At 47.0% G+C, this 16619-nt stretch overlaps 1 protein-coding gene across 2 annotated transcripts in view; it reads left to right on the top strand.

Annotated features, from left to right (window-relative positions):
• Positions 1–16619, top strand: part of Hhat (hedgehog acyltransferase) — a 252716-nt gene that overhangs the window by 164411 nt on the left and 71686 nt on the right. For both annotated transcript variants that reach the window (XM_075989510.1, XM_075989511.1), the window contains exon 10: positions 8556–8757. In XM_075989510.1, coding sequence (XP_075845625.1) covers positions 8556–8757 — 202 coding nt within the window. The remainder of the gene's footprint in view (positions 1–8555; positions 8758–16619) is intronic.

Raw genomic sequence — 16619 nt, 5'->3', positions numbered from 1 at the left:
TTTCCATCTGGTGCGTTTGGACATATGCATACCCTTAACCCAGCACCAGACTCAGGGGTAAATACATCCATCACCTCTGAAACTTCCCTCATCTGCCTTTGGTTTCTTCCTTTTTGTTGGTAAAAATAGCATCTCAGTTTTTCATCACCATGACAAAAATATCAGACAGAAGCGGTTAAAGGAATGGGAGATTTGTTTTGGCTCTGTTTCTGAGGGCACAGGATGGAGAGGGAGACCTGATGGCTGCAGCAACTCTGTCAGCGGTGGCAGGACTGTGTGGCGACTTGGTCTGCACAGTGTGGGTAGGAAGCAGAGAACACAGGCTGGAGCAGACACAGGTCTGAGCCTCAGATGCTTAGGAGCCTTGCTTCAACTTCTCGCCTGCTCCTGGACGAGTAGATCGCACATCCCGAGGGCTCCACAGTCTTCCAGAACACCTGCTAGGGATGGGACACTTTAGATCCAGTCCATGATAAGTAGCAAGATATTCCCTGTGCTGCTGGCCAATTAGCAAGTGTGCAGGCATTCATGTGTAATCAGGAAATCCTCTCTGTTGGAGCAACATTGATGGATGAACCTGGGGAGAGTGTTCTGCTAAGAGAAGCCATCTGGTCCAGTGGAGCATCTCCTGTGTGATCCACCTATGGGAGGGAACCTTTACAGTTGAAAGTGGATGGGGCAGAGGGAAGAGTGGGTGTGTCCAGTGCAGGGGTGAGGGAGGAGGGCGCTTTCCTCATCAATGGGTACAGATCTCAGCAGGATGAAGACATTCCTGGGATCTGCCTGGCCTTACTGTCCTTGCACTGCCCGAATCTGTCACTAAGTGTCCTTAGGAACATAAGCTCCCGGAGCCTCCCAGAGCCTCCCAGAGCTACCTTCTCACGGGATTGCCATAGATGCTCAGAAGCAGGTGTCAGGACCCTCTGCCACACTGGCAGGCTCTGGGGTCCTGAGACTGAGATGGTCCAGCAGGCCTAAGGCCTTGCCTCTGGCTCCTAAGCAGCCCCCACTCCTTGTTCTGCACTCACTGCTGTCTTGGGCTGGCCTTTTCCAACCTTTCAACTTTCCTGCCCCGAGAAGCAGAGCTCTAGAGGGATTAGCTCTGGGTTTTGGTCTGAAGACTAAGCTGAGTATTTCTTCAAGCTTTAAGCACAGTCTTGGACTTAGCATAGCACATCAGCCCTCGCAGCCTCCAGCTTTGTGGACTTCAAGATTGTGATTTTTAAAAATATGGTCGTCTAATTACATAAACCTGGGTGTTTGAATATAGAAGAGCTGTGGATGACTTTGCTGTTGCTGCTGCGTTGAGGCAGGGTTTTACCCCTCACTCCAGGCTAGCCTCAAACTCACAGCAATCTTCCTGCCTCTCCGCCTCCCGCCTGCTGGGATTATAGGTATGAACCACCCCCATTGGGTGGTTTAGTTTTTATTTTATAAATCCCACAATTTTCTATTGAGACACGGGACATAGAATTCTTACTAGGCAACTTTTCAGAACTGCCCAAGAAATCTCTACCCAGCTCCCCTTAGAGAAGGAGCAGAGGACTCTCCTGGCTCAGACTCCCCCTCCTCTTTGCAGATGGTCCTTTCCTTGCTTCCTGGAAACGATCAAGTCTATGGCTGCCCATAACCAGCTGTGGCTTCCTCGTTATTAAAGTTCCATTATGATCTGCACCGAACGGAAAGATGTTAAAAGCAAATTTATTCTTTTTTTTGCTGTGGTGTCTGTCCTTTAAAACCCTTTATAAGTAATCTTTAGCTTCTTAGTGAGAAATAAGCTCTAGGCCTTTATCTATGCCTCTTAGGATGGAAATCTGACTGGCACACCGTCACTGGCTAATGTAGAACACGGAAATGTTCACACACACACACACACACACACACACACACACACACACACACTTTCTCTCCTGTTTAGCCCCGTTGGAATCTTGGAATTTAGCTGAAACGATAGACATACTAGGAAAGCCATGCCCCATGAAGACATTTTCAGTACACCCACAGTGTGACTTTCTAGGACAAAGAGAAAGTTAGAACATTCAAAAGGCACTTCCTGGGGAAGGTGGAAAACAGACTAGTTCTAAGACCAGCAGGGACAGGCATGGTCTTCTCACCCTGTCCCCGATGCAGGCATATCTGTGAGGTGTTCTTTGTGTTGGGCACGGGGGAGGTAGACACAGATCCCTCACGGGATCTGCTCACAGGCATAGATCCACCTTCCCACTGACTTCCTATGCCCCACCCCTGACAGACAGGACATTTTCAGGGTGCCAGCCTGGCCGCTGTAGCACGTATCTCTGAGGGTAATCATTTGTTCTGTCCAATAACGAATGTTATACCTCTGACCCCTGGCACTTCCCTCAATAGTAGTTAATGGAGTTCACAGCCCAAACACGTTTGTGGTGATCCATTGTTCTGAAAAATCCCTCAACCCCAAAGACTCTGAACTTTTCTTGGACCTTGCAGTAAAGTTAATTATATGTCTTGAGATCCTTTGAGACTGTGTAATTAACCCGCTAGCCTACTGTGTACTCAGGCTATTTAACTTGCCTTTAAGAGAACAATACAACCAACTTCGCTTACCTTAGAGTTCCCACGCAATCAGCTTTTACAACCTGGGCAAGTGCATAGCTTTAATCTTAGACTATGTACTCTTCCATGCCCCGGCCAAGAATATTGTGTGTGTATTTATTGTGGAGATCATTTGCTGGAAGCAGCCAACAGACTGAAAGCAGCCATAAAACAAAGCCTACCATAAAATTGCAAGCAATGTAGATACAGCTTGATAATGACTGTAGTCAGGGTCAGTGGGGGTCAGCGAGGCAACTTCTTTCCCTGTAAAGCTCCGTTGAAGATTCTATCAAGAATCCCTCGTTTCATTCCCGTGACAGGTTTTCTGTGTTCGTCAGTAAACACAGAGCAAAGTCTTGGCCCAGGAGAGGCACAGCACACAGACACAGCTAACAGAATAGCTTCCCACTCGCACAGCAGACAGACCACAGGTCAGCCTGGGATCACAGACAACAGACACAGGGAGAGAAGTGAAGAGTGCGGTGTGGGGTTGTTCCTGGGCAAGTTAACCTGAGAGGACGTTGTTGCTTTGGTTTCATTGCTTAGTGTGGCATTGCTGCATTTTGGTGCCTCTGGAGTTGTCTTGAATGCTTTAGTGGATGCACATTTAAGGAAGGCTTAAGTAAGGAAGTCCACAAGAGCCCGGAATAAAGGATAACAAATGTTTATTTCAGGAAACCTCACAATAAGGGTAGAAACCTCCCACAGTCCTCTGCTCTGTGGTCGCTGGGAGCTGCGAACAGAACTCAGACCACTAGTCAAGAGAGAGCGAGAGCCCCTCCTTGCAGACAGAAGACCATGCCCCTAAGTCCGGTAACCCCAAAGGCTATCGGCTGAATGAGTTTCCACAACACTCATCTTTATAAAGGAGAATATTTTTCCCCAGCAAGACTAGTTTTTAGTTAATAAAAGACAGTTGCATGGTATCATATACCTGTAATCCCAGCACTGGGGAGACTGAGGCAGGAAGATTGCTGTGAGTTTGAGGCCTGCTGGGGCTACAGTGAGAGGCCATGTCTCAAAAAAGACCAGTAGATACGTCTATGGAGAATAATCTGCAACCTGATTAAATAAGGGAGACATTTGCCACTGAGGATGACTCTTCCTGTGATGATGGTGATGAAAACACACCAGGCTTCACCTGGGCCTCTCAGCGGCAAGGCAAGCTTGTCATTGTCTCCCTGAAACTTGTCTTAGTAACTGTCTGCAGTATGCAGAAAGCGCCTGGCATGGGCACCCGGTCAGGGCAAGCATTGTGACTGCTGTCTACCTGTTGTAGGTAGCTTCTGCTGTTTGGGGCATCCACGTTGTGTTAATTCTGTGAGATGTTTTTGCATGAGGGTGGCACCTGCAGAGGTGCCAACCTGTGTCAGCATTCCCTGCAGCCTGGCCAGGCAGCATCAGGCATTACACCCCCACACTAGGTGTTTCTGCTGTGCTGAGTGTGCCTTCCACTGGGGGTTCAGCGCCTGTGCAGCTCATCTGGGTGGTGCCTGTACATTTCTGAGGCAGACATGCCTCTCCTTGATCACAGAGACTGGCTGGTGGAAGGTGTTAAAGAGAGTGTCCCATTCCCTCTTCTTGCCAAACTCACTGTCTTCCCAAAATGAAGCGTGAAGATTCTACCCCCCTTCTGGTTTGGAGCAAAGAAGTTTTGTGTCCTTGGGGACCCACACTATTTGAATTCATGGAATATAAAGAATTTTCAGAGACTGTTTTTGGTCATTTGTCATTTTCAAAGGCAGAGTAAGATTGTATGGTTTGAAATAGTCACACGTGGGGAAGGAGTTGCCACCTCAGCACCCCAAGTTTGCAGGCATGTCCCTTCGGGTTTGGACCCAATACCAAGTCTCACTGGTGGAAGGCATGGCAGGCTTTTATTCTGTACTGGGTTTTCTGGCATTTTAGGCTTATTTTTCTTTAGTGCATACAATCTTGATATGTAATTAGGTTTGTAGATACTGCAATGTTTCCTTTAGCTACAGTCAAACTACCTAGATTCCAGCCCAGATCCTGTCCCTATTACACACTGATAAGCAAGCAGCCTCTAGGGGGCAGCAGAGCTCCAAGTAAGACCTGTGCTCCTGCAGGTGTCCTCAGGCTCACTGCCCCCTCCTCCTAGGTGTCACTCCAGCAGCACCCAGCCTCCCCTCTGCTTAGAGAAAGTCTTCCTCGATTCCTCACCAAAGGAGGACACTCCGTGGTCCAGTTCCTGCACTCCACTGGTCTTTCCCCACACCCAACTCTCCCACACGGTGAAGCCTTCCTGATGTACCTGGCACCATGGCATCTAGCCTTACAGCAGGACCTGCTGTTGTCTCACAGCCAGGCATGCCCATGTCATGGCAAGGACAACCTAGGTCTTTGTGTCTTATAATGCCTGGGATGCCTGGGAGGCTTAATAAGTAAATATTGGAAGCAGAAGGAGCACTCCTTGTGTGTACATGCTCATGTGTGTATAAGATTATTGGTGCATGCATGGGTATGTGTGTGTGCACACATGGGAGTGCAGGATTATCTGTGCGTGTGTGCGTGCAGGTATATGTGTGCATATGAACATGTACAAACAGGATTGATTGCTTGTGCATGTGTGTGCAGGTGTGTGTATGCACATATGTGTACAGGATTATCTGTGCATGCATGTGCAGGTGTGTGTGTGTGTGTGTGTATGTATGCACATGTGTGTACAAGCCAGAGGATGGCCTTGGATGTTGTTGCTCAGGTGCCAGCCACGTTTTTGTTATTGGTTGCTTTTGAGGCATGATCTTCCTTTTCCCAGGAGGTTACCTATTAGTCTAAGAGGTTACCTATTAGCCCAGGAGGTTACCTATTAGTCCAGGAGGTTACCTATTAGTCTAGGAGGTTACCTATTAGTCCAGGAGGTTACCTATTAGTCTAGGAGGTTACCTATTAGTCTAGGAGGTTACCTATTAGTCCAGGAAGATACCTATTAGTCTAAGAGGTTACCTATTAGTCCAGGAGGTTACTCATTAGTCCAGGAGGTTACCTATTAGTCCAGGAGGTTACTCATTAGTCCAGGAGGTTACCTGTTAGTCCAGGAATTACCTATTAGTCCAGGAGAACTTTCTAGTGATCCACCTGTCTTAGATTTTATTTTAGTTTTCTTTCTTTCTTTTTAAGTAGGGGTTGAATAATTATGCCCACAGCTGAGCCGTCTTCAGCCGCTTCAGGAACATGCCTTAATATATAGACACTTAATGTCTAGACACAAAGTTACTAATTTGGTTGCTGGGATGGCTCCCTTGTCACATGACTTCAGCATTCTTTCTGACTAGAGAGAAAGACAGAGGATGTTTGGAATAAGCCAGAGGTGCAAGGAAGACATTAGCTTTGGTGGCCCTGGTATACACTGTGCCTTGAAAGAAAGATACAAGCTTTGGTGTGCTGGTGTAGGCTGTGCTTCAGCTTTTCTCCTCCTTGATGGGTTTCTTGGTCAAATTAACTTCACAGCCTCTGTTTTCTCACTCATAAAACGGGGTTAACTAAGGTGATTATATGATTTATCATCCAAACTAGGAAGGCATTTGGGAGTGACAGACGTTACAGGAAAGGGGTGATGGATACGGCGCTGCCGAGTGCAGTTTCGTGCAGCGATGGCTGTGATGTGGGGGTGGAGGAAGGCTCAGAGTGGCACTGGACTCAGTTGTGCGCATGAGGGTAAGAGACGCAGACCCTCAGAGCACCTGGGACCACTGAGTGGAAAATTACCAGAGAAGCACTGGGATTTAGGGAGACCCGGTGGGATGCGTGGGAACACGTGTGTGCAGGTATGTAGACGTGTGTGTACACATGTAGAGGCCAGAGGACAACTTCAGTGTCATTTCCCAGGTGCTGTCAACCTGTTTTTAGAGACTGGTATCTCACTGACCTAAGCTTATCAAACAGAGGAGAGCAGCAAGCCACAGGACCACCCTTCTCTGCTTCCCTGGCCCTGGAATTACATTGAAATCACACTTTTGGTGGAGAGAGAGTGTTTGAGAATTGAGCTCGGGTTCTTGTGTTTGCACTGAAAGTACTTTGCCTACTGAGCCACCATCCTGGTCTCCAGCCTAATGGGGTTCTTCCTGAAAGGAGGCCGGGGGGACTAAGGTGGTCGAGGAAGGAAATAAGGGTGATCAGGTAGGACGGGGAGGGATATTCCCTAAACTGACCTAGCAGGATTCTTGCTATAATTGGGTGATGCAGGCTGGACAAGCATGAACACCAAGCCAAGATGTGGGACTCTTGGAGGAACCCGATAAAGCTTTGTCAAGGCGAGAGTCTGCAGAGGAGGACCTGGGCATACAGCTTAGCGGCAGGGTCCTAGAACTCACTTTCTGGCAGTGCCGAAAGTCAACCCCGTCACAGCTAGGATAAGAAGTGCAAGCTTCCTGGCGCAGGGTGAGGTGACTGTGTGAAATGAGAGCATGACCGCTCCAGGATTTGGCGGAGAAGGGTTTTATTGTAGATATGAGGGAGAGAACGGCCAGACGTCTAGAAGGGTCCAGACTTAACATGGGCAGTAGAACAGACGGGGCCATGAGAGGAGGGGAGTGGGGGCAGAGAAGAGAGGAGAAGAGGCCAGGACCAAGAGAGCACATGGGGACCTAGAAGGCATGGGGCCAAAACAACTGAGTTATATAGGAATCCAGAGCTGGGGGAAGAGAAGCAAAGCCTGCGCCAGGTTTCTCTGGGAATTGACAGTGCCGACTGAGGATAGTAGTGTGTGTGTGTGTGTGTGTGTGTGTGTGTGTGTGTGTGTGTGTGTGTAAGGAGCCTGGGGATGTGGTGGAGCCCTTTCCCAGCATGCACAAGGTCCTGAATTCTAGCCTCGGAATTCTGGAAAAAAAGTTTGAGGAGCCAATAACATCGAGTGCACATATCTATTGACCACCACAGTGTCTTAGTAATATGCATCATTCTATGCATTGTTTAAATTATTTCAAATAAAACACCTACATAGTTTTTTTGACATCTATCTTTTGGTCTGATTGGCTTTATTTACTGTTGTCTTCTTCTGAGAAGTATTGCTATTAGAAATGAAGCTTTTAAATAAAGCTTCTTCCGCAGTAAGGAAGTAGCGCGTGAGCAGTATGGATGCTGAACCAACAGGATTCTGGGATGGCAGGTGGGAAGCGTGGTGCGTCAAGGGGGAAAGATCCTTCTAAAGTGTCTCAGAAGACATCAGGAAGACCTCTTGTCCCCTCCCAGGGGGGGGGGGCGAACTGGGGCAAAGAGGAAATGACCAGAATAAACTGAGGCCTGTGGTCTCTTGGAAACCGCAGAGGAGGGTGAGCTCCCGCAATCCATGTTCTCATATGTGGGCACTCGTCACTCAGGCCTGGAAACGTATCTGAGGATGCTATGCCCTGGGGCAGAGTGTGAGGCATTGGTCCAGCACCCTTGTGAGTCCAGAGCTCCTCTCTCTATTTGCCTCTGGGTCGTTTGCCTGGGAATCTGGGACCAGCCCTTTTACCCTTCTTATACACCCGACTCCTACCTCGTGAGGGCCTCCTTTTAGCCACTGTGTATAAATAATGGTTTCACCAGTATTTTAAATATGGCTTTACCATAAACTTAGTAGTCTGAGCTGTGAAATACACAGTTGCCATGACGGTCAGTGTCCTCCCCACACCAGTAGCTAGGTAGGTGCCCCGTGATGGGCTCCCAGGCTGGGTGCATCCCTTCATCAGCTTTAAACTCACTGCTGCCCCCTTGCCTCTTGTAAGTGATTTTGCCACAGTAAGGGCCCTTTGGTGTGTCTGTTCATCCGACCTAAAGCCACACCCTGTGCGAGTTTGGGGTGTGGCCAGTGATGAGTGAGGTGGAGAGCTCAAGTTTGGCCTACAGCTTCCTGGAAGTGGGATCTGTGTACCTTAAGCAGTAATGCGGGCATTCAAGAGTCAAGCCAGAGAGCAGGGGAGGCAAGTGCATCTGTGCCTCCATCCGTCAGCATGGCTTCTCACAGCCTCTTCTCTCTCCAGGTATGTGTACATTCCACTGGGCGGGTCCCAGCGTGGCCTGCTGGGAACACTGCTTTCTACAGCAATGACGTTTGCATTTGTGAGCTACTGGCATGGTGGCCATGAAGACCTCTGGTGCTGGGCAGCGCTCAACTGGCTGGGAGTCACCGTGGAGAGCGGAGCCCAGAGGCTGCTCGAGAGGCGCTGTATCCGGGAGACCTTGGTGAGCAAGATCTATTATTATCTGTGTGGTAAGGGAGAGCAAGAGGAGACTGGTTTGGGAGGGATGGTGGTCACCAAATTCACTCAGATATGAGCAGTTCTTACCAGGCAACTGCAAAGTCTATGTGTCTCTAGGAAGCATGGCTGGGGGTAGGGGTTGGGAGGCTTCGAAATCATTGTTTACATGAATGGCTGGTCGGTTGGGTGGATAGATGAATGGATAGACAGGTGGATGCAGTAACTATAAAAGCCTAGGCATTTATTATAGAAAAATTACAAAATCCAGGCGAGTACATAACTAATAAATTTCTCATCGAAGCTCATTCTTCTAAGCATGTTCTCAGCAGAGCCACTTAGAGCGAGTGCCATAGCGGTGTTTCAACCACCTCTCCACGCCAGCAGACCCGTGTAGAGCCCTAAGGTGGCTTCCCCATGGTTAATTGCTCTGTTACTAACCATCCCATTATAAATCATAATTGATGTGGATCTCATAATCAGGATGAGTTCTGAGGAGAACTGTCAGGTTAAGGGTTTCTCATGTTTAGTGCTCACCCCGCACACTGCGTATCAGCTCTCACCACCCTGTAGACAGGGTGTCAGCTTCTCACCCTCCCAGATGCCCTTGCCAGTCCTGAGTGATGCTGGCGTTCTCATTTCTGATAGATACCATTGGTGCCAGCCTAGCAGAGAGCTGAGGGGTAGAGCCGCATTCTTCCTGTAGGTATGACTGGGAAATTAATCGAATACTCCCCTCCGTAGATATTTTAAGCGCCACACGTATATTTTGCCTTGTCAATGTGGCAGTTGATACATGCGAATCTCGTAGGAAATCGGTGTTTCTGAGTACGCACAGTGTTTTGCTGACCCAGAGGATGGCCCGAAAGGAAATGTGTCAGTGTCTGCTCTCATGGCAGGCTGTAAATACAAGAGATTCCGATGGGGAAAGATGATTAATGTGGATAAACTCTACACAGTGCATGAGACTAAAGCAAATACATCTTAAACATCACTGAACGAAGGCGTTGAAGCGTGTCTCAGTAAAGATAGGCACACGCCGAAGGGCAGTTATCTCAGGGAAAACCGACAGAGAGCACACAGCAAAGCAGCACTTATGCGCATGCGTATTTACAGATGAGCATCTGGGGGCTGGAGGGACGGCTCAGTGGTGAGAGCTCTTGTTCTGTGTTTGGTTCCCAGCACCCACACCAAGTCTAAGTCCTCTGGAACTTCAGCTCCACAGGGGGTCTGGTGCCATCTTCTGGTTTCTGAGGGAACTTCACTCATGTACAGGCCTACACAGAGACATGCACATAGACACATCATCAACATTAAATAAATGTTAAGCTGGGAGTGGTGAGGCACACCTTTAATCCCAGCACTTGGGAGGCAGAGGCAGGTGGATCTCCGTGAGTTCGAGGCCAGCTCGGTCTACAAGAGCTCGTTTCAGGGCAGGTGCCAACGCTACAGAGAAACCCTGTCTTGGAAAACCAAAAATAAAAATAAAATAAAATGAATGTTAAATAAAAGATAAAGATTGTATTAAAAAATGCTACTCAGCATCCAGAAGCCAAGAAATGTCTATACAGTCTCTGGAAAATAGTGAAGGCTATGGCAACATCATGCAGAATGTCACGCAAGGCCATGTCTTAAGGACACCTTCCTTCTCAAGCCTGAGTGTTCATCTCCAGAGCCTGGAAGCCTAGAGATCACCCATGGAACCCAGAGGTTCTTTCCTGCTCAGCCTCCGGTACTCTGTGTCCATGTTCCTTCAAGAAGCTCTCATATTAACCTTGAGCAGAATGTGAAGCGATGCCCTGTGGGCTCTGAGTCAGAACTACCTGACTGTTCTATGTGACCTATTGCTGATTGAATTGGGTAAAATAAACCAAAGAGGAAAACTCACTCACCAGATCCTCTTGGACACAGAATTTTCCACTTTGTAGGGTTCTGACCCCCAAACCCTCATGTTCTTACCACATTTGATGTTACACCCACAGTTCAGGCAACCAGGTGCATAATAACTTCAGATACAGTTTCGTGAAATGATTCTCTTATACATTACAACATATTAAATATATATTAAATTTGCTATTTGTTAATATAATTTATAAAGCTTTTCTAAACATCAGTTGTCTTTTGTCCTGGAAGCCTGGGTGATGTTTGGATTAATTTTCTCGTTGTTGTGAGAAAAGCAACTTGAGGGAGGAAGGTCAGTTTTGTCTCATGGTCCAAGGGATCCGTCGTGGAGGATCAGAGATGTCAGCAGGGGCATGAGACAGCTGGCCATTGCTTCAGCTGCCTGGAAGCTGAGAAGAGAGCCGTTTCTTTTATTTCTCCTTTATCCCAGTCTGTGAGGTGATGCTTCTACACACAGGATGGGTCTTCTCACCTCAGTTAACCCAGTAGAAACTCCCTCATGACGTGCCTGGAGGTTTGTCTCCTCGGGGATTCTGTTGTCCAGTTGACCACCCATGTTAGCTACCATAGTGCTCCTAGCTGTTGAGACCTCTGTGCTTGAGCAGCCAGCATTCGATTGTTTATCCCAGTGTCTGGGTTAGCCTGGGCATAGTTAATAATTCCATTCTTGTTCTTCTTTCATTGTCTAGAGTCTCCCTCTCACTCCCTTGTCTCTTACGGTTTAGCCGAGCATCTGTTTTCCTTTGACATTCCAAATGCGTACAAATGGAATTTTAAAATAATTTATTTAATATTATTGGGGGTGGGAATGTGCTTGTGTGGAGGTCAGAGGACAACTCTGTGGAGCTGGCTCTCTCCTTCTGCCTTTTCATGGTTTCCAGCGATAGAACTTGGGCTGCCAGGCTTATGCTGCAAGACTTTACCCCCAAGCCATCTCACTCCACCTCTTCCTCTCTTTCCAGGATTTCATCCCCTCTCCCCTCCTTTGTCAAAATCCAAATAAAGACTCGACACCCTCTTGGCACTTGGTTTCATATAACTCTGATCTCTCTGGTTTTTCTGCTAGTATTTTTACAGTGGTAGATCACTCCCTTGCCTGTGCCATCTTTGGCTACTGTAGGGTTTTCTAGAGAAACAGAATCGATGTGTGTGTGTGTGTGTGTGTGTGTGTGTGTGTGTGTGTGTGTGTGTGTGTTGGATTAGAACAGAGAATTAGGCTGTGTGGTTATGGCAGCTGAGCCGTCCAGACCCGGGAGAGCTGATGTTGTAAGCTCCATCCAGGCGGTGTCAGAAGACAGGAGATCTGTGTTAATCAAACCATGTTCAAGTGTTGGGATGTTCCCTTGGCCTTAGTATTTAAACCCTGACCTTCAGTAGGCTGAATGAGCCTGGCCCATACTGGAGAGGGCAGTGTACTCTCCTCAGAACATAGGATCTAATGCCCATGTTACCCAGAGACACTCTTAACACAGACACACCTGTAAATGATGTTCAACTAAATATCTGAGGCACCTGTGATCCAATCCAGTTGACAAAACGAACCAACATGCATGTTTTGTTTTGTTTAACATGGCATGTACCTTTTCCCATTTTCAACATAGATTGGCAGGTCTCTGCAAACAGGATAGTTGTTCCTCCTCTTCCCACACCACCTTCAGACCCAGGGCCTTAGGTGGGGCTCAGGAACACAGGATCTCTTGGTCTGGCTGACTGACAGTTGGATGTTCTCCAGAAGACCATCAGAGAAGAGCGCTATGAACAGGAAATCCTGGAGCTTCCTTAAGAGAATTCTCCAATAGGTTCACTGTGGTAACATCAAGTCACCAGTGACACAAGGCACTTCGAGTGTGGCTAGTGCCACAGAGACACTGAATTAGGACCTAATTCATTTAAAAGCACTTAAAATTGTTATTTTAAGTATATGGGTGTTTTTGACTTGTCTTATTTAGACTCTCTATTGCTGTGACTGAAACACCATGACCAAAAAGCAAGTTGGGGAGAAAGCAGTTTATTTGGCTTACACTTCTGTTCATCACTGAAGGAAATCAGGGCAGGAACCTGGAGGCAGGACTAATACAGAAGCCATGGAGGGGTTCTGCTTACTGGCTTGCTTTATGGTACCAAAAAAAAAAAAAACTCCTTGGGACTGGAGTTGCTGGTGGTTATGAGTTGCCACAGGAATTCTGACAGGTCTCCTGGGAAGGGCAACAAATGCTCTTAACCCCTAAGCCATCTGTCCAGCCCTGACTTCTAGGCTAATTCTCGCACCTGGACTAGCCCATTTCTTATCATCTGTATAGCACTGGTCTTACCGGGAAGATTCTAGCCTAAGTCCATCCTGGGTCAGAGCTTCATAGCGTGCGTCTTCCCTGGAGCAGGTAGCATGGCGTCTCTCCTGCGTCTGCTCCGGAGAGGAGAGCTGTCGAGTCTGACCTCACTTCCTCTTCCTCCCAGCGTTTTGTTCTGTCTACTCCTCCCACCTATCTTCTAACCAATGAAAGCCAAGCAGTTTCTTTTAATTTAACCAATGACCTTCCTCCATCATTTCCCCTTTTTCGGTTTAAACAAAAAAAAGGCTTTAACTTTAACATAGCAAAATTACATATGACAAAAGTTATCAAGTAAAAGTTACATCAGAAACATTTATACATATAACAAAATTGACCTTAAAATCCATACCAATGCAAATTATTCATACCTATATCATTTCCCCCTTTAAATGTAAAAGAACGTTTATAAACCATATTTGGGAACATGGGCGCAGTTTTTTCTCTCCAAACTGCTTCCTGCTGAATGGGGGCGTCGTTAATTAGGTCTTTCATGGTATAACCTGTGTGCTAGTTTCATCTCAGTTGGCAGTTGAGCAGAGCAATTTTCTGAAGATGTTCACAGCAACCCTTCAGGAGGACGTGGTCCATCATACCAAATCGGAATTGAAGAAATGAACAGGGTCTCATCCTCTGTGAAAACAAAATAAGAAACTCCTTTCCAAAACATCATGTCCTTAGATCCAAATTTCAAAGTCATACCCTCATGATATCCGTTCTGGTTCCACTTGGCAACCCATATAATGAAATTTCTCTCTGTACTTAGCTCCTTCACAGTCAAAAATTTTAAAGAAAACACAATGTACATAATCCAGACTCTCTGTGAATTTTTCATTTTTACGCGGCTTATTTTTATTTATATCTATAACTATCTGTACTCTGTCTCTTTAAAGACTTTACTTTTACTTTTTTCTTTTTAAACCATTAACTTTATTCTCTATATTCTTTTTCTTCTCTCTCCCAAGCCAACGTACATTCATCCAACAGTGTGACTCATTTAGTGGTCTGAATCTGTCCTATTGTGAATCTGCAATTTTTTACTATCCAGGAGCACTTTTGATTTGTGCCTTTAAATCATTAGGCACTTAAGAATCTAAGATGTGACATTCCTAGGTTAACTTTTTGCTTTTTGAGCGTATATCTGTAGACCAGGCTGTCTTTGAACTCTCAGAGATCCGCCTGTCTCTGCCTCCAAGGCATTGGGATTAAAGGTGTTTGCTACTACACCTTGAACTCACAGAGATCTGTTTGTCTCTGCCTTTTAGGCACTGGGATTAAAGGCGTGTGCTACCACACCTTGAAGTCACAGAGGTCTATCTCCCTCTGCCTCCCAAGTGTTGGGATTAAAGGTGTGTACTAAGACACACAACAACTCTCTTCCTTTTTTTGTTTTTTTTTGCTTTAAGAACTTCAACTTTCAGCTTGCATATATTTTTAACACTGTAGGGATAAGTCCCGCCCCTTAGGGGGCGTGTTCGCCTCGGGCTAATGTCTGCCTATAAATTTGGCGAGCGTGCTCCGAGCTGTCTCTTCTACTTTCCTGGTCTCCGCAGAAACGGTGGTTCTGTAAGTCTATTTCTACATTAAAACTATATATATTTTTACAAACTGTCTGCATTCGTTTACGCCGCTACATTTTGGCGTCCAACGTCGGGCTATTTTGCCCCCGACTCAAGCAGGTAGCCCGCTAGCTAACACAGCACCCTCCTGGGTGCTGTTTTTCAGTTCGTGACTCTGGCCCCAGTGCCGAGTCTGAGACATACTCGGCCACACAGGCCCATTCTGCCTGCCTTGGCTAAGTTTTACAGCGGAACCCCACTGCCTGAATTAGCGGAAGCTCAAGTACCTGCGGTTTTGCAACAAAAGCTGCCACAGCGGCACAAAGTGACTTGGCTGATTGTGGTGGCGCACGCCGGTAGGATTTGCTGAAGGAGGCAGAGGCAGGAGGATCACGAGTTCGAGGCCAGCCTGGGTCGGAGCTGGGCATGGCGTCTCTCTGAGGTGTCTGCTCCAGAGAGGAGAGCTGCGGAGTCTGACCTCACTTCCTCTTCCTCCCGGCATTCTGTTCTGTTTACTCCACCCACCTAAGGGTGGGCCTATCCAATGGGCCTAGCAGTTTCTTTATTGCTTAGCCAATGAAATCAACAGATTGATATATGACACTCCCACATCATAACACACTTTAAACCATTCAGAAATTTTCTCTGTCTTTGAATATCTCTTTAACTGTATATCTCTCTTTTTCTGACCACATGAGCCTTTAATTTACCAAGCAATATCAGTAGGACTGAAGGCGTGGCTTTGCCAGCTAGATCCAGTCCATTCCTTAACTTTCCAGCCTCATGGCGTTTCAAGGTCCCTGCCAGCCAGCAAGCTACAACAGACAACACTCAAGTCCTCTCTTGGTAGCCGGCACTCCTGTCTCAAACAGTCAGAGTTTGCCCTGGCAGGATGGCCCAGAAAGCCAGCATTTTTAAATGGCGCAGCTTTTTTCCTGCTACGGCTGAAAACCGAAAAGCATGTGTTCAGCTTTTCGTCACCACCGTTTAAGTGTTTCGTGGCAGGACCTCTTAACGAGCTGCAGGGTTTTGCAGCTAAAGCTGAGTCAGGAAGCCTCTCTTAGATGAGGCGCTTGCTTGCCTCTAGCAAGAAGAGTAGACCAGAGAAATTGTCACAATCAAGAAAACATGCTTTACTCTTTCCCAAGCTTTCTCAGGCTTTCAGTGGGTTCAGTTAGCCACACGTCTGGGCGTCATTTGTAGTAATATGAGCGGCGGGGCTGCGTCCCCAAACACCCCAGCCGCCTGCCCGGCTAGCTTTACCCGAAATAATTACACACAAACTGTATTCATTTAAACACTGCTTTGGCCCAATTTATGTAGCCTCTTCTAGGCTAATTCTCGCACCTGGACTAGCCCATTTCTTATCATCTGTATAGCACCGGTCTTACCGGGAAGATTCTAGCCTAAGTCCATCCTGGGTCAGAGCTTCATAGCGTGCGTCTTCCCTGGAGCAGGTAGCATGGCGTCTCTCCTGCGTCTGCTCCGGAGAGGAGAGCTGTCGAGTCTGACCTCACTTCCTCTTCCTCCCAGCGTTTTGTTCTGTCTACTCCTCCCACCTATCTTCTAACCAATGAAAGCCAAGCAGTTTCTTTTAATTTAACCAATGACCTTCCTCCATCACTGACTATCTTCATTATGGTGTTCTGCCTGGATCTAGCTGATAACTGAACCTCTTTCTGGACTCCCTTGCAGCTATCTTAGTTCTGCGCCCATGTTCACTCATCTTCAGACATTTCCATTAGCTTTCTGAGTGACGCTGCCATTTCTCAGGTTATCCCAAACCATTCCTTAGCTCTTCCTTCTCTCATATGCCCTGTTTCTTCGTTTTCCTAGATTGATCTTGAGTTTTTGTGGGTTTTTTTTTCAGTCACTGTATACTCTCCTGATCCACAGTTCTTTCTACCAGTGTCTGGTAATCAAATGACTTCTAATTAGTAGCTCTTCATCTATTTCAACCCCCTCAGTTCACTACCCTCCTAGTGCCTAGTGATATTTCTTACTAAAAACCCAACCAGACCTAATTTTTTTAAAAACCCAGTTGTTAGTGCTGGAGAGAT

Source organism: Microtus pennsylvanicus, chromosome 10 (genome assembly GCF_037038515.1).
Source record: "Microtus pennsylvanicus isolate mMicPen1 chromosome 10, mMicPen1.hap1, whole genome shotgun sequence".
NCBI lineage: Eukaryota > Metazoa > Chordata > Mammalia > Rodentia > Cricetidae > Microtus > Microtus pennsylvanicus.
This window is presented reverse-complemented; position numbering and strand designations above follow the sequence as displayed.